Genomic DNA, 19085 nt, shown 5'->3' on the forward strand with positions numbered 1-19085 from the left:
GCGGATCCTTCAGCACAAAAAACGTTACATGGTCCGTCCAGGCTTCTCGGCGGACGTAAAAAAATTGACGGATCCGCAAAAAAACGGATTCAACGGATGGCTATCCGTCAAGATCCGCCGGTAATGCAAATCAATGGGGAAAAAAACGGATCCGCCAAAAAAAATGGCGGATCCGTTTTTTTGCAAAAATGGCGGATTTTGACTGATGGTCAAAAACGGAAGTGTGAAACAGGCCTAAGGGGAAAGAGACTAGGTCACCTCTTGTGATGCCAGGTCACTGTGATCTCTAATTCTCCTTTTTCGCACATATTCACATTTACCTCCTAATAGTTTCTCCTGTGTTTAGCACACAGAAATCACCTAGCTGCCCTTTTTAACGTAATAATTATTTTTGTAATATAAACACATTTTATGGCTGAAAATATCCTACAACAACTAGACCGCCGTCTGGCTGGACCAAAGGTAGCTCACCATATGGTTCATTACAGGAGTGGAGGTACAACAGCAGTGTGTGTATACGGCCTTACAATGGCACCTGTCACTGGATGGGATCTGACCCAGGACACTTGTACAGAGAGGCCATGCCCTCTAGTCGGCCACGCCCACTGGACAGCCACATCACTAGTCAGGGCGCAGTCTTGCTCCATACAGGTGTATGTAGCAAGACCACACCCACACTACTGTATCGGGCATGGCCACACCCACTACACAGGCATACATCACAGCGATTCTCAGCTCAGAAACTGGAGAATCCCCACAGCATACAGTGCGATTTGGAAAGGACAAGCCCTTTAATGAACATTTATACTGCATGATTATGATAAAAGTGTGTAGGAACTCTCATTACACAGTAATTGTGCTGTGTACACAGGCTGCTGTGCGGTGAAATAATCTTTTGGTCCTCAGCAGCACATCCTGCGCAGGGGCAGCCTATGTATACCGCATGATTGTTTGCATCTGAAACTGGGTCGGCCAGTGTGAATAGACTAATAAACCAGAATAGCTGTTTGGTTGTATGTGCACATGGCTTCTTATAGACTGCAGCACACCCACATTGTTTTTTTTTCAGGAAAGGACGCTTCATGAAAACATCTGCAGTGTTTTTCCTTGAGAGCCTTTTAATACAGCATTTTGGACTCCTTTTGCGGTGTCTTTGACTCTATTTTTTGCGTAAGATGCGTTAGGTTTATACTTTTGACTGCTTCACATCTTTGAAGACCTGAAGCATTTAAAAAAGCCCTGAAATTGGAATGTTTGCTCTGCAAGTCGTTTTTCTATTGCATTGCATCAGTTCATTATTCTCTTTTGCGTTTTCAAAGCTGTGTTCCAATTGCAATATGTCTGAAAAACAGGCAGTGTGCACATGGCCTAACACTGAGCATCCTGCCGTATAAAACGCACCTTTAGTCTTTCTAATTCTTGATTGTGACGGGCCTCAGAGGTCAACAGAAGCAAACCACAAACAATTCTAGTGATGGTGAATGCTGACTATTTTCTTTTCTTCCTTGCAGGTCATTCAACAGACACTGAATCGTCCTCCAAGCTCTGCGGCTCAATATCTTCAGCAAATGTATGCAGCCCAACAGCAACATCTAATGCTGCAGACAGCAGCACTGCAACAGCAGCATTTGAGCAGCACTCAGCTTCAGAGTCTGGCCTCTGTTCAACAGGTATTAAAGGTTCAGAGACATAATTTGTCTTACGACCCCATTACAAAATCTCTAGCTGAGCCCCTCATCTTTGCAGATAATTTATATGGTGTCATCTTATGTAGCCACTACAACCTCACCAGGTGATGATATTGCAGAACACTCTTAATACACTCAGACCTCCTTCAGACAACTATCATTTGTATTGCATGCAAAAACCAGTCTAAGTTTCCTTAGTATTTGGTCAGTGTGTCAGTATTTGCCATTAGTGTTTCATCACTGATATTTCATATATGGATAAATAAATTACAAATCTTCTATCGATTACAATGTTAATCACTGACAGCACACACGCTGCATGCTGATGTCATCCATGTGCTGTCTGTGATTTTCACATACTTATAGATTTTAAAGCTCCACTCCAGCATTTTTTTCTTATTTCACTGCTGACGTGGTGCTTAAAATCCAAGTCCCCTGCCACCTGTCTGATACTCACCTTCTGGCTTTTTCATCAGTTTGTGAACTGCTGGCTGCTCCAGTGTTATGATAGCCTCGTTCTGACTCTCATAGACTTGCATTAAGAGCTTGTGGCATAACTTCTGAGTTCCAGCGAGTCAGAAGCTGTGCTCACAAGATGGCGCCGCAGGACTGGATAGACGCCAAAAAATGGTGACGATGCCGGAGGGTGAGTTTAAAGCGCCTCTCCAGCGGTGAAAAAAAAGCAAAGAGCTGGAGTGGTGATTAGGGCGAGTTTGATACTGACATATCTATGTGATTTTTTTTGTGGACAAATGGTCAGCAAAAACATACACAGCCATATGAATAGCACTATCGACTAGAAAAACATGGATAGAAACACGTTTGTGAAATACTGTCGGCTGAATGAGTCCTTAAAGGGCTGAGCTCACATTAGTGTTCTCAGTTTCACTTTTGTCTTCTCTGACCATAACAGAGAAATGGTACTCTTCAAGGAAATGGGTACATAATGAACACAAACTGCGCTCGGCGTAACCCCTTATCTATAAAGGGGTCTTTTAGGTTTCTATCATTATAAAGGAAAAATTAGTGCAGCGCGTTGTGCTTTTTTTTTTTTTCAATGGAAAAGAAGGAACTTTCAGTGGAGTATCTTATGCAGGCTCCAATGTGTGAATGAAGACTGCAGACTTGTGAATCCTCGCATCGCACGTAGCATTGACAGCCACGAGACTGGGTGGTTGTGTTTACCACAAGTATGTGATTTGCAAACTTGGAGCCACATTCCGACTAGACATTGTACTCTCACGTTTAGTTGGAATGTGGCTGGGAGTGTGCATGTATGTTGGTCTTGTTGCCGGCATCGGAGAATCATCACAGGTCACATGGTGAGGATTCACAAATCTGCAGTCACATGGAGTGAATGTAGATTTTCGTGATAAGCCTGGACAACCTCTTTAATGAGATCTTACCTCCGGTATTAGGCTTTCCTCAAACTTGCGTTGGCGTCTCTGTAACAAATCTCCTTTATAAGTCTTGTCATTATAATATCAATTTCACACATCTGTGTTTCAAGGTTTGTGCACAATTTCCAGACGGGCTGAGTGTCAGGAGCTCTGCAATCTGTCCAGAAATTGTAATCTGTACTGGTACCATGAAACTCGGACATGTGAAACTGGACTAGCAGGAAGAGAGGGTTCAGTCTATTTTTTCCTTTAAAATAATAGAGACCAAATGGACCCACAACAGATTTGCAGAACAAGGATAGCAAAAAAAAAAGCAAAGATAAAAAACCGTGATGTCATAGCAAAAGGGAATTAACTTAAATATTGTTAGCGTGGGTAGTCTGGAGCCGGAAACTCCAGGAGTGGCCCCTCTGGACCGTGGCACCGAGGGGCCCCGGGCGATCTGCCAGGTGGAACCGACCCCTATACAGGGACCGTTAGGAGCAGACCCAGGGGTTCGAGTACCACGGTAGCCGGTACCGAGAGGGGCGGCTCAGGATGGACCGGAGAAGGACTGTGGGACTGATGTATAAATGACAGAACAGGAACACTGGAGGCAGGACTGGAGTAGGACGGCAGGACTGGAGCAGGATGGAACAGGAACACTGGAGGCAGGACTGGAGTAGGATGGCAGGAACACCGGAGACAGGACTGCGGAAGAGAGCAGGACTGAGAGGCTGCTGCGGAGAGCAGGCAAGAACGGAACTGCAGGAGCCGATAGCACACGATGCAGCGAGGCCAGTGTGCTAGGAAACACAACAATCAGGCACCTCCCTCAGGGGGAAGCGGCCTGATATGCTCCTGTCTGGTCTGCCATTGGTCAGGGAGGTGCTTCCGGGTCAGGGCATAGCAGGAGCACAAGAAGCAGGAGGGAGGCGCGACCGGGGCCTATGGCGCATGCGCATTGCATGCAGGGACGCCGCCGGCCGTGCACCTGCCAGAGTCGACCTCCGTGGATGTCGGACGGCGTGAGGCTGCGGCGTGGGAGCGATGGCCGGGTGAGTATGCAGGAACGGCGTAACAGTACCCCCTCCCCTAAGCCGCCCTCCCCGGACATTAGCAAGAAATCTCTTGAGGATACGGGGAGCATTGATATTCTTCCGAGGCTCCCAGGATCTCTCCTCAGGACCAAAGCCCTTCCAGGCAACAAGGAAAAATGTCCTACCTCTAACCTTCTTCATGGCGATAATGTCCTCCACTTCAAAGACATCATCGGAACCCACCGGCTGTGGATCGGAATCAGGCAAGGAATGGAAGCGATTCAGCACCACAAGTTTCAGGAGAGAGACATGGAAGGTGTTCGGGACCCGGAGCGAAGCAGGCAACCTCAATTTGTAGGCGATTTCATTGATGCGTCCAAGAATTTCAAACAGACCGATGTAGCGTGGCCCCAACTTGTAAGAGGGCAGTTTCAACCGGATGAATTTGGATGAGAGCCAGACCTTGTCCCCAACACGATAGGGGGCTGGATCCAATCTCTTCTTGTCGTCAAAATTCTTCATCCGATCAGCGGACTTCTTGAGTGACGTGTTGGTCTCGGCCCAGATCTTGGAAAACTCGGAGGACAAAGTGTTGGCCGTGGGTACCTCGGAGGCAGGAGTTATCGGCAGAGGAACACCAGGATGTCTGCCGAACACAATGAAAAACGGAGACTTGGCCGAGGACTCACCAGCATGGTTGTTGTAAGCGAACTCTGCCCAGGGAAGTAAGTCAACCCAATCGTTCTGGTGGGCGTTGGAGAAATTACGTAGGTACCCAGTCAACGTCTGGTTGGTGCGCTCCACCTGCCCGTTGGACTGTGGATGGTAGGCTGAGGAGAAGTCAAGGGAAATGTTCATGAGCTTACAAAGCGATCCCCAGAACTTGGAGGTAAACTGAATCCCTCGGTCCGACACAATGCGTTGAGGTAGTCCATGGAGTCTGAAGATTTGGTGGATGAAGACTTTGGACAGCTCCGGAGCCGAGGGGAGACCGGGCAGAGGGACGAAGTGGGCCATCTTGGAAAAACGATCCACCACCACCAAGATGACTGTGCAGCCAGAAGAACAGGGCAGGTCGGTGATGAAATCCATGGCAATGTTTTCCCAAGGGACCGCAGGAATGGGCAACGGCAGCAACAAGCCGGACGGAGGTCTTCGTGGCACTTTGTTTTTTGCACAGGATGGACTAGAGGCCACAAAATCGAGTACATCTTGGCGAAGCGTGGGCCACCAATAGTGACGCGAGATAAGATCCAGGGTCTTCTTGATCCCGGCATGGCCAGCCAGTTTGGAGGAGTGCCCCCATAGGAGGACTTTTCGCTTGAGGTTCTCAGGCACAAGCGTTTTGCCAGGAGAAGGAGCAAGCCAGTTCACTGGGGCCACTGTGATGATCCTAGTGGGGTCAATGATATGCGAGGGTTCCTCCGTGGTTTCGTGTGGCTGAAAGACCCTGGACAGAGCGTCGGCTTTGGTATTTTTGTTGCCAGGACGGAAACGGAGCTCAAAGTCAAATCGGGCAAAAAAACAAGGACCATCTGGCCTGACGAGGGTTAAGTCTCTGGGCAGACTGGAGATCCGAGAAGATGACAAAGGGATGGACAGCTCCTTCCAGGAGGTGACTCCACTCCTCCAAGGCCAACTTGATGGCCAGGAGTTCCCGGTCGCCGATCGAATAGTTACACTCGGATGGACAAAAAGGCCTTTGAGAAAAAGCCACAAGGGTGCAGACGACTGGAGGTGGATCTCTGGGACAATACTGCCCCGCCACCTGTCGAGGAAGCGTCCACTTCGAGTACAAAAGGTTGGTTGCTCTCGGGGCGATGCAGAACCGGAGCTGTGGAGAAGGCCCATTTTAGGGTCAGAAAGGCCTCTTTAGCCTCCGGAGGCCAATTCTTGGGAGTAGCCCCTTTACGGGTGAGAGCAGCAATAGGTCTTGTGATGGCGGAAAAGTGAGAGATGAATTGCCGGTCATAATTGGCGAATCCGAGAAATCGTTGAATCGCCCTTACTCCAACGGAGCGAGGCCATTTGAGAATGGCAGACAGCTTCTCGGGATCCATCCTTAGTCCAGCGTCGGAGATAATGTATCCCAGAAACGGCAGGGAGGTCTGTTCGAAGAGACATTTCTCAATCTTCGCATACAGGCGGTTCTCCCGAAGACGCTGTAACACCAAGCGGACACTCTTTCTGTGGGACAAGATATCTGGCTAGAAAACGAGGATGTTGTCCAAGTATATGACCACACAGGAGTACAAGAGGTCCCGGAAGATCTCGTTGACGAACTCTTGAAACACCGCAGGAGCATTGCAGAGGCCAAAGGGCATGACCAGGTACTCGTAATGGCCGTCTCGAGTGTTGAAGGCTGTCTTCCACTCGTCTCCAGCCCGGATGCGGACCAGATTACAGGCTCCTCTGAGGTCCAGCTTGGAGAAGACCCGGGCTCCTCTAAGATGATCAAACAGCTCCAGAATGAGTGGAAGAGGGTACCTGTTCTTAATGGTAATTTCATTCAGACCCCTATAGTCAATGCACGGCCGTAGAGTTCCGTCCTTCTTTTTGACGAAGAAAAACCCGGCTCCCGCGGGTGACGAGGATTTCCGTATAAAACCCTTGGCGAGGTTCTCTCGACCGTATTCGGACATAGCTGTGCTCTCAGCGGAAGACAGGGGGTAGATTCTGCCCCTTGGGGGAGTTGAACCAGGAACAAGTTAAATTGGGCAGTCAAAAGGCCGGTGTGGAGGAAGGACCTCCGCTTCCTTCTTATCAAAGACATCGGCGTAGGAACTGTAGGCTGGAGGAAGACCCGGAAGGTCTGGGAGCGGCCGAGGAGCGCCCACCAGGCGGACAGGAATCAGACAGCGAGCTTGGCACGGGTGCCCCCAGCGGAGTATCTCCCCAGAAGACCAATCGAGGACAGGCTGATGAGTCCTTAACCATGGGAGACCGAGTAGAATGGCGTGGGAGAGCTTAGGCAAAACGTAAAAGGCTATCTTCTCTCGATGTAAGGCGCCAACTTGCAACTCCACTTCCTCAGTGACCAAGGTGACGGTCACCTGTAGCGGTTTGCCATCCACCGCGGCAATCTGGAGAGGGTTAGATAGGGCAACCATGGGAATTTGGTATTTGTCCACCTCTTCTGGCCGGATGAAGTTACCTGCCGAACCCGAATCCACGTAGGCCACCTCGGACCCACGTCTCTCCCCTGAAACCAGAAGCACAGAAATAGTAAGAGGTTGAGAGGAATCATCATCGCCTAGGGAGGCCTCTCTTACCTGACCTAGGCGGAGGAGTTTCCCTGTCTCTTAGGACAGGTGCGGATATAGTGCGATGAAGCTCTGTAATAGAGGCACAGACCTTGTGCCCGCCTCTCTTGCTGACGTAACTCGGTCAAGTTGAGACGGTCAATCTGCATGGGCTCGATCGACCGAGGACTGGCAGAGCGGATGAAAAAGGGGGCTGGCCTGGTGGATCTCCTCTCTCGCTGACTCCCGGGCGCGCTCCTGGAAGCGTAGGTCAATGCGGGTAGCCAGCGAAATAAGGTCCTCTAAGGAGTTCGGGGTCTCTCGACCTGCGAGTTCATCTTTTATTCTGCCTGAAAGACAGCGCCAGAACACCCCTACCAAAGCCGTGTTATTCCAGCCGAGCTCGGAGGAGATCGACCGTGAGAGAACCCTGATGTAGATTAAAGAGTGATTCAGTGAGGACAGCTAACCGACCGGGCTCATCGAAGATCCTGCAAAAAGTATCCAAGAAAACCTGAAGACTCGAGACAACGGGATCGTCACGTTCCCAGAGGTGATTCAACCAGGACAGGGCCTCTCCCTCCAGATGGGACATAATGAAGGCTACTTTGGCCCGGTCAGAGGGATATTGCTGCGCAACCATTCAAAGTGGAGACTACACTGATTTAAGAACCCCCTGCAGAGCTTAGGATCCCCAGTGAAGCAAGGCGGTTTGGAGAGGCGGGGCGTCGGGAGAGCTGTAGGAGCGGGGGGAGGAGGAGTCAGAGCTGCGGCGGCAGAACATAGGGCCGACAGGCGGCTATCAAAGGAGGCCATGTGAGACAAAATATGGGCTTGGGTATCTTGTTGCTGGATCAGCTCCTGTTGAAGACTGGTCAGTAACGTGGCAGTTCCAGGATCGGTCACCTGCAGGGCCGACAAACGGGTGTCCATGGACTTCATGACGGACAAAATGCGTCCCTGATTCTCCCGCAGGAAGAGTAACTCTTTCTGGGTGGCAGCTGTGGTACCGGCGGGATCCATGGCCTGATTGTACTGTTAGCGTGGGTAGTCTGGAGCTGGAAACTCCAGGAGTGGCCCCTCTGGACCGTGGCACCGAGGGGCCCCGGGCGAGCTGCCACATGGAACCGACCCCTATACAGGGACCGTTAGGAGCAGGCCCAGGGGTTCGAGTACCACGGTAGCCGGTACCGAGAGGGGCGGCTCAGGATGGATCGGAGTAGGACTTTGGGACTGAAGTATAGATGACAGAACAGGAACACTGGAGGCTGGACTGGAGTAGGACGGCAGGACTGGAGTAGGATGGAACAGGAACACTGGAGGCAGGACTGGAGTAGGATGGAACAGGAACACTGGAGGCAGGACTGGAGTAGGATGGAACAGGAACACTGGAGGCAGGACTGGAGTAGGATGGAACAGGAACACTGGAGGCAGGACTGGAGTAGGATGGCAGGAACACCGGAGACAGGACTGCGGAAGAGAGCAAGGAACCCGGGTAGCAGGACTGAGAGGCTGCTGCGGAGAGCAGGCAAGAACGGAACTGCAGGAGCCGATAGCACACGATGCAGCGAGGCCAGTGTGCTAGGAAACACAACAATCAGGCACCTCCCTCAGGGGGAAGCGGCCTGATATGCTCCTGTCTGGTCTGCCATTGGTCAGGGAGGTGCTTCCGGGTCAGGGTATAGCCGGAGCTCCAGAAGCAGGAGGGAGGCACCTGCCAGAGGCGACCTCCGTGGATTTCGGGCGGCGGGAGGCTGCGGCGTGGGAGCGATGGCCGGGTGAATACGCAGGAACGGCGTAACAAATATCTGAAGATGATCTCTGTATCAAGTCCTCTAGTGGAAGTAAAAGGTGAAATATAGCCTAATAAAATAAGTTTACTTAATAAATTCCCCCATGTAATGTAAATAAAGTAATTTTTCCTTCAAATTTAGTTGTTAAAAAATAGTTCTTAATTAAAAAGCATGTCATGTAATCCTCACAGTAGAGAGATATAAGGCACTCAGCGTTGGGTAGAGAGAGGTGCAGGCTGAACTATAGAATCCAAGTTAAGTCACATAGAAATCAGTCTCAATTGCACTGAAATTTTTTTTAATGATCGTTTGTATTTATTTAGTTACAGTACAATATTTCACCACATTGCTGGTTAGGAGAATATATAGTGACAAGTCGTAATTTACTTTTCGACCTATCAAAGCAGTGTCTGAAATTTAATTTTCCTTATAAAAAAGTTAACAAAAAATTTTATGTACCCCTTTCAGCTTTTAAGTAGCTACTCGGACCTGCACAGGTATAGAGTTTAATGTCAAAGCAAAGAAAAGTTTTTTTTCCTTCAAACTTTGTAGCTCCAAAAGGAAAAGCGGCTTTCTTCAGCACAATAAAACAAATCAAACGGAGTCACCAACTTGCTGTCACAGGCACTTCTTAGTCACTAACAGACTACCCACCATAAACTGTCTTTCTCCGGCTCCAACACAACACCATCTGCTGAGCTATACCCAGCTTCCTGGTCTGGCATATGGGAGCGATCATTCCCACCCAGGTTCTTTTGGTCGCTCCTTAATCCCGGACTCAAAATCTGGTCAAGATTAAAACCATCTCAGTAACCTATTGCTACAGGTGCACTTTCTCCCAGGACTTATATCACCGAGGCCAGCCACCTTAGTGACACGTACCTGCTATCCCGGACCATACCTCCTGCTTTCTTAAACACTACACACTTCCAGTAAAAACTATGTAACTTCCTATGTAAATCAAGGCAAGTAGACATATTTTGCAATATTGTCTAATTTTTAGACAGTTGTAATCTCAAACTAGACAGTCTTAACATGCGCCAGAATAATCATAGCTGTTCATTCTTAAAGGAAATTTCACCCGGTTTTTGCTACCCCATTTGACATCAGCTTGTGGGGGTAGAGACCCTGTTTCAGCAATATGTCACTTACAAGGTTGCTTGCTGTAGTTTTGATAAAATCAGTGTTTTGTCAGCAGGAGATTATCACTAGGAGACTAGTTAATTGGCTGCTTTTTTTCTTTCATATTTATGAGCCCTAAATCCAACCCTGGTGCACAGTTAAGGGCCGTTTACATTTAGCGATGCACCAGCGATCCAACCCGGTCAGGATCGCTGGTGCATCGCTAAATGATCGCTAGTGAGCTGTCACACAGGCAGACCTCACAGCGATGCAGCAGCGACGCACGATACTCACCTTTCACACAGAGCGATCCTGACGTCCTCCCGCCCGCCTCCACGCATCGCTCGTCGTCACAGCAGGAAGCTGACGACGAGAAATGGAGCCGGTATTCTCTCGCGATCAGCGATGGACAGCGAGGGAGCCGGTCGGAGGTAAGTATCACACATAGTGATATCGCTATAACGTCACAAAATCGGTGACGTTATAGCGATATCGCTATGTGTAAAACCCCCTTTACTCCAGAGAAAATGAAGAGATCCATCATATAATATATACTTAGTTAAAAACAATGTACAAAACAAATCAATACAAATTCAGAGTGCTTCACAGGGAAGATGGCAAAAACTCCTAGTAGTACAGTTAATAAGGACATATACTTCAAAAATAGTAGTTGTACTCTTTCCCTGACAGTGGGTTATGTGCCATCAGATTCTAACACTGTCAGAATGGATGCTGTAATACTATGTAGGGGCACCCCACTCTAAAACGGGGTAGAGGTAACACCCAATTTTACAGAAGCTGAGCTTGCATGATTGCCAGCATACGTTGGCTGTGTTATTCAGCCTACATCTACATCTAATAGCAGCAGGTGGAGCTGAGCTCTTCCATTACTTTTATCCTCTTAGTTTCTGACAGCGGCATTTAATGCACACATAATAAGGGTGTGCCGTTCCATGTGCCCATGGCCTCCCTCCATACAATAAGATTCTGGGGTGCTAATGGATTGTCACGACATTTGCAGTTCTGTTAAAGACACCAATGCCTTCTATAATGGTGCTCTTGTAAAGGCTCCAGCATTGCAGTCTATAATATAAGCGATCAAATTATTGCAGGTTCAAGCCCCCTTAAAAAAATAAAGTGAAAAAGAAAAGTTTAAGAAAATATACAAAAAAATACAACAATTCAAATCATCCTGATTTTCCCCTATTAAAAAATGAAAATAAACAAATGTGGCATTGCTGCGTTTGTAAAAGTCCAAACTATTAAAATATAAAATTTATTAACCCCATCAGCAAACTCAAAAACGAGAAAAAAAAAACAAAACTCTAGAGTTAAGGGTTTTTTACTTGCTGCAACATCACAAAAAATGTAATATGAAGTGTCACGTTGCCGTCAGACACAGGGACTGCTGTTCCTGCTTCGGTCACTGGGAGGCACCGGACTGTCACGTCGCCGTCAGACTCGAGGACTGCTGTTCCGGTCTCTGCCACTGGGAGGCGCCGGACTGTCACATCGCCGTCAGACTCAGGGATGGCTGTTCCTGCCTCGGCCACTAGGAGGCGCCGTGGTTCGCCCGTGGGTGGTGGTGACAGAGAAGGGGCTCCTGCGCAGGCATCTGGTGGGCGCAGGCTCCGCTCCTCTGTCAGTCATGAAGGGGTTGGTGCATCACCATTTGGCCTGGTCCTGGGGGCGGTCCAAATGACGTCATCAGACTGTGAGCCTGTGAGGGATAGCATGATCCTTCAAATACCTTGGGGCCTGTCTTCCAGGCCGCCAGATATAGTCTTGGTTTCCCCAGTGTGCTAGTGTGTTATTTGCTATTGCTGACTCTGACCTTAGCCTGGATTTTGACTCTGATACTGCCTGCTGATTTTGTACCTCTGTTGCCCTCCTGATTTAAGACTCTGACCTTGGCCTGGATTTTTGACTCTGCTACTGTCTGCCGATTTTTGTACCTCTGCCGCCCGCCTGGTTTAGACCAGGACTCCTGACTACTCCTTCGGTTCCGTTAATTTATCCCTTTCTGGCGACCGTCCTGCTCTTATACAGACAGCTACCTCCTGGGCTCTGCTGTAATTCCAGATCCCTGTATAGGGGTAAAGGGTCTCGGGGTTGCTCGGGGTGCTGTCTCAATTACAGTCCAGACTTGCACCAGACGGTCGTCACATGAAGCAATCAAATTGTCGTTTCTACTCCAAAATGGTATAAATAAAAACATCAGATCGCAAGGCAATAAGCCAGCTCTCACACTGCTTTATCAGCTGAAAAATTAAAATACTACTGGTCTTGGAAAATGACGACACAAGCAATTTTTTGTACCACTTAAAGGGGTATTCTAAAGTTGTCTCCTGCAGGGCTGTGGAGTCTGTAAGCCAAACCTCCGACTCCAACTCCGACTACTACCAATTTCCATGACACCAACTCTGACTCCCTCATACTTCGCTCATGTTTAAGTGATAAATTTACTGTAGTAAAATGGTAACATCAGGCTTTTAATCATTATTGTGATACAATAATCAAGCCATTTAGATAGAACATAAAATATATTTATTGGAATACAACTTTAGAACAAAATTTTTTTGCATATTTACAATTTATTATACACTATGCAATAAGTAATTATTTTAAGGCTAGAGAATAACCTCTGCACTAACTTGGGTTGGTGGCAAAGCAGTACCCACATCTGCAACATCTCTAACAATTTCAAGGTGTAAAGGTATTGCCTTGTGCACAGTCAGTTTTGATGAATGATTCAACTCTTCTACTTCTTTGAGAGCAAATGAAAAATTTTGCTGAAATATGATTAATCTGTTTTCTATGGGAGTGGAATAGTTTACCCTGCGGCAACGCTTTCCCTGCTCCATGTCATACAAATACTTGTCGAAATCAAACTCCTCATCTGATGAGGATGAAGGAACGGCAGCAGCAGCACTGGCAGGACCCGAATCCTCTTGCTCTTGGCCATCCTGTAGCCCACTCATCCTAATTGCCACCTCAATCAAAGCTTCTTTTCCTTTAGTAAGCTGTTGATCATCCAGCAATACACAATGACTCGGGTCCACATAAGCAGCTGCCAGAAGAATTTTATTTTCTAATAGCAGTGCCTCTCTCCACTTCATTGAAGCAGCAATGCCATCTGCTTTTAAACCTCCTCTTTGGGACAGGCAAAACAACAAGTTCTTAAACCCTTTTATAAAAATGCCATGAGTTAAATCCTCAGCTTGTAGCTTTTTAGTCACTGTAAATAGGTGATGAAGCAATTCCTTCAATTCAGTCACCTGTGTCCATTGTCCTTCATGTAGTGTTACCTGAGGGTTGGCCATATCTACAAGGAAGGGTTTCAGCTCAAGAAATTGCTCAATCATTAAATAGGTACTGCCCCACCGAGTAGCTTGAACCTCATTTGCCCCTTTTCCAGCATGTCTCTTCAAGATGGAATTAATTTTAGGGGTTCTGGCAGCAATAGCCAATTTCCTCACTTAGCTAATCAGAGTACCATCATGTCCCGCTTGCAGACTATCACTTATTGCCAGCTGCAGCAAGTGCGCAACACATCGCATGTGATGAATAGGAAAGAGGTGTGAAGCAGCTTCAACAAGATCATCTAATTGTAAAGAATCATTTTGCTGTTCTTCTGTAGTAATAACTGTTTGTTCCCCCATTATGGGAACAGGACTGTGGCCTTCCATCTCCAACATACTGAATGTGAAATGTTCTTCTAGCTGCTGTTCATCTTTATTATTCTAATTCATCAATTTAATTGTACTTATGTTTGAAGCATTATCAGTTACAATATCAAGAACCTGTTCTTTTTTGAGTTCATAATCTTGCAGAACTTTTTCCACTAAGGCCTGGAGAAACTGGCTGCTGTGATGAGCGTTAGAATTTTTTACTGCCAGCGTCTTAGTAACAATTTTTTTTGTTGTCACAAACATATCAAATGTTGATAGCAAAATAGTTCACTCTGTGATGTGTGCAGGCATTCATTTTAAGAAACACAAAGCGTCTCTTGAGAGTCTTTTTAAGAACTTCCTTTTGGTTAAGGGCTTCTTCAATCACTAATTTTCTAATACTTTCTCTTTCCAGAGAAACACAAAGTTTGCGGGCCATTTCTCCATTAAGAGCTGTAAAAGCTGGTCGTGCAAATAATGATAATGGTACACCGTCCTTCACAACAAGCTCGATGAGCTGTCTTTTAAACACATCTGCTATCATTGTTACAGTAGCTTTGTCATTTACAAAATATCTTGTGACTGATGTTTGAGACGCTCTTTCCTCCTCCTTAGCCTGGCAGGAAGTGCTGGGCTGTGATTTTTGTACTGCTGTGATCTTTTTCAATCACAGCTTTGTAAACTTCTGGGTGGCAGCGTTGTAAATGTCTTTAGAGTGGAAGCTATTGAAGGAGCATTTTTATCACTGCTTGAGTATGCACTGATTTTGGCATCACAGCATTTGTTTTCATCTGGGTCACTTATACACTGACACACAAAATGTTTTTTTATCTTGAGTCACTGTGAAATGCTCAAATACAGCTGACTTCATAAGATGCTTCTTAGACATTTTGTGATTATGTAAATTCCCTCTCAAAATAATTTTGTCCTGTAAAAAAATAAGGTATCTTGAAATTCTTGCAAGAATAGGGAATCCGTCACTGTATCATTTAGGATAGAAATAAAACAATCTTTGCATAATGCATAAATCAATAGATAAGTATAAAATTTGTAAAATATGTTAGATAGCTTTACTCTGAACTTTCAATGTCAGGCTTGTCTCAAGGTACAGCTCACTTAATGCTTCACATCATATTTCTTCACAGTCTATGAAGAGAGGAGGAGGGAGAGAGCATGTTTGTGCTGAATCATATTCCAGAACACACACACACACACAAATATATATGTCCTCAACGATTCTGTTGCTGTATTTCCGAATTTGAGATGTTTGAAAACAGTTTTCCCCTTATATTCTATGTATAATGTATATAAGTCATCAGAGCAGCTAATTTCTCCAAACAGGAGCTAAGAGGAAAAACAAACTAAAACATCAAGCATACAGAGACAACATATACTGTACTATTGATTTATGTGCAGTTTATTGAAAGTTTAGCTATGCTTTAAGAAGTACTTAACTTAATCCTGCTTTCCTGTTCACTCCAGACATTCTGAGATGAATGCAGGCATTCCTTCCCTGTGTGTGTTATTTTTTCCCCTTATCTGTAGAAGAGGAGCTTCACTACTTATCTATATACATAATTGCCTTGTAACGTTTTCATTTCCGTCTGGATGTCCCCGAATCCCACAATCCACCGCGCCGACCGGAAGTACGCCGAACGCCATATTCAAATACCCAAGTAAGGGGTATTTCAATATGGCACCCGCTGGTGGTACCAGGCCCTTCCACAGTACCACCAGTAGGACACCGCCGGGACCCCCCCATCGCCGCTGGACCCCCCCACCGCCGGACCCGCCACCTCTGTCACAGCCAGCAGGAGTCCGTGCTGCAAGCCGCGGACTTTCCTGCTGGCCGCCGCCAGAATCCCATCCGCCGCTGGACCTGCCGCCGCTGCTGGCCACCCCGCCGGACCCGCCGCTGCCTGCCCACCCACCTCCGTCACAGCCAGCAGGAAAGTCCGGGCTTTCCTGCTGGCTGGCCGCTGCTAGGACCCCACCTGCCGCTGAACCAGCTGCCGCTGAACCCCCTCCACCGCCGCTGCTGGCCACCCCGCCGGACCCGAACACCGCCGCCGCTGCTGGCCACCCCGCCAGACCCGAACACCGCCGCCGCCACTGCTGGCCACCCCACCGGACCCCCCCCAGACCTGCCGCTACCTTTCCTGCCGGCTGGCCGCCGCCAGTACCCCACCTGCCGCTGGACCTGCCGCCGCTGAACCCGCTGCTGCTGGCCACCCCTCTGGACCCAAACACCGCCACCGTCGCTGCTGGACCCGCCGCTGCTGGCCACCCCGCCGCCCCCCCCCCCCCCCCCCCCCGGACCCGCCGCTGCCTGCCCACCCATCTCCGTCACAGTCGGCAGGAAACACTGCGGCTTGCGCCCTGTGCTGGAGATGGGGTGCGGGCACCCTCTGGTGATGTCGTCGCACCCCATCTCCACCACAGGCCTCAAACCACCGTGTTTCCTAACGGCTGTCACTGCGTGGAGGTGGGTGGGGAGGTAGTGGTGGGACACACACCCCACACACTCCCCTTCCAATATGGCACCTCCCTGACAGATTCTCAGTGCGGCAAAGCCTGCCCCCATCAGGGCGTCACCGCCCTCCCGATGCGATAGCATCGGGCCTCCATCTAGTCATGAACATAAACTGGAGCACAAATTCATCTCATCTAAAAGTCTAGACCTTAGATCATAAATAGGACAGACATTTATAGGATATTTCATACCTTTTCCAAATTCCTATGAAACAAATATTCCCCACAAACTGTGTTGAACTACTGTACCCAATTTATTATATATTTTAGCAGTCTGAGTCGGTCCATTTTATACCGACTCCACCAAAATGGGCTCCGACTCTGACTCCACAGCCCTAGTCTCCTGAGCAGCTCACAACTCTGCGGTCTCCTCACTTCCTCTGTGCTAGCAGGGCGGGCTTTCCTCCTTGAGTGATAGTTCTTGTTAATAGAACTATAGTATTAGTAGACCTGCTTTGGGAGAATTTGATGCTGCTGCAGCCTGGTGGTTTTGTAAGATTTATAACTGCAGTTAGTTATCAATAGCTGAGAGGGAGCGTGGTGAGCAGCTAAGGCCTGTTTCACACTTCAGTTTTTTTACGTCAGTCAAAATTCGCCGTTTTGCAAAAAAAAAAAACGGATCCACCGTTTTTTTTTGTTTTTTTTGGTGGATCCGTCTTTTTTCCCATTGACTTGCATTGCGGCGGATTTTGACTGATAGTCATCCATTGCATCCGTTTTTTTGACGGATCCGTCATAATTTTGGCATCCGCTGTCATGAGTGGACGGACAATGAAACGTTTTTTATGTGCGTTAAAACAGCGGATAGCAATGGATCCGTCGCTGTCCACCATGCGTTATAATGGACGCCTATAGGCGGCGGATCCGTTGCCAACCGTTAATTGACGGAATCCGCCTTTTTATACTGAGCATACCCGGAACAATTTCCTTACATGATATTTAACCCCAAACCCCTTTCTGGCAGAGTGAGTCTATGTCTCTCTGTGTCTCTCTCTGTGTCTCTCTCTGTGTCTCTCTCCCTCTCTTCCGTACCAAAAAAGGATCCGGTGGCATCCGTTTGTCACAAAACGGAAACGGATCCGTTTTTTTCACACTCTGGCGGATTTTGACTGATGCCAGTAAACTGAAGTGTGAAATGGGAAACAGGCCTAAGTGCTTTATAGAAATCAGTTGGCTGGAGAGAGGTGACTGGGATATTAGGAGTTCACCACAAAAGGGTACCTACTATGCACACTGAGCCAGGGTCTGAACAGGCACAAATGATAAACATAAAAAATAAGTTGCAGATCTGAGGGGTGCTGCAGATTAGGCTATGTTCACATGTCCAGTAATGATCCGTTAGAATGGATCCAGCAGAAATCCGCTAGGAAAAAAATTGTGCTGACACAACTTTCTAGTCCGTTATTCACTAACTGATCTCTGCCAGATCTGTTCATTTAACATTGGAGTCATGGGCATCGAATCTCTTACTGTGGTATCCGTTGTTGTTGTCGTCTTTTTCTAATGGATCCGGCAAGAAAACTCTGTATCCATTCTAATGGATCATTACTGGACATGTGCACATAGCCTAATCAGATCAGCACCATGCCCTAATAGTTTTGGTTTCTTGTTGCTGATTTCACCCAGTACATTAGGAATGACAGTAAAACCCTCCTAAAACACATTTTGATGTTGTTGCTTTTAGTATTTTCACAGTGTATTTTTATACTAGGTGTTAATCTAACCCCTTAAACTTTCAATTTAGGTAATCAATAGAAGATCAGGTAGGGAGGCCAATACTCCCATTAGTTAGCTGATACCCTTGTGCGGCTGTTGCTGGAAGTATGCATGGTATAAAGCCGGAACTAGTGGTCGTTCTTGAATACTAGAGCTTAGCTCATTCACTTCAGTGCTGTGATTTCCTGCTTGGTACACTGTGTACTTCCAGCGACCACAGACCATGTTTTTTAGCCAGATGCTTTACTCTCACTGAGCTGATATTTGGCTTTGCCTCATGTTATATTCATCATCTTATTTGTCTTTGTCTCTAGGCAGCTGTGTCGGGCGACAGGCGGTCTGCTTCCCCTTGTACTGTTAGCCAGCAGTCCACTGTTCCTCAATCATCTGTAAGTGTCATTGTTCAGGTTTTTTTTGTGCCATTGACCTTTTATAGTACTCTGTAATGAAAAATATTAATAAGAAAATAATGCCCACGAATAAGCTAAAGCTAGGACTACAATCTGTTCATGACTTTACCTATGTGGAGTGTAATATTTGTACCATTCATTCATGGCGTATATACATGCACACAAAATGACAAATTTGCAAAAATACTCTGCAGTAAAAAACATAACTGTGATCAGCAAGTGCTGTATAACAAATACAGGGTATTTAGTCGATACGTTTTTTGCAAAAAATGTATGCCAAGCCGCTTCACCACGTCACGGTAACCCTTCACAAAGCAGTCCCTGTCTAATGTATTTAAAACCTGAACATGTGAGCAGTGTCTAAATGAACAGGATACAGACAGGCGCCTCCTAGTATATGGGCTTGTGGTGTAAGACAGCTCATTTATGTGCATGTCACACAGGAGAGGGGTGGGGTCTCCCAAACTATGCTTAGCAAGGAAAAACGGATTA

The 19085-nt window shown here is 47.3% G+C and overlaps 1 protein-coding gene across 15 annotated transcripts in view; it reads left to right on the forward strand.

The window, feature by feature from the left end:
* Positions 1–19085, forward strand: part of PHC3 (polyhomeotic homolog 3) — a 218140-nt gene that overhangs the window by 41592 nt on the left and 157463 nt on the right. For all 15 annotated transcript variants that reach the window (XM_073578888.1, XM_073578887.1, XM_073578890.1 and 12 more), the window contains 2 exons: positions 1512–1670; positions 18498–18572. In XM_073578888.1, coding sequence (XP_073434989.1) covers positions 1512–1670; positions 18498–18572 — 234 coding nt within the window. The remainder of the gene's footprint in view (positions 1–1511; positions 1671–18497; positions 18573–19085) is intronic.

Source organism: Dendrobates tinctorius, unplaced genomic scaffold, assembly GCF_039654945.1.
Source record: "Dendrobates tinctorius isolate UK_male_01 unplaced genomic scaffold, ASM3965494v1 ptg000060l, whole genome shotgun sequence".
NCBI lineage: Eukaryota > Metazoa > Chordata > Amphibia > Anura > Dendrobatidae > Dendrobates > Dendrobates tinctorius.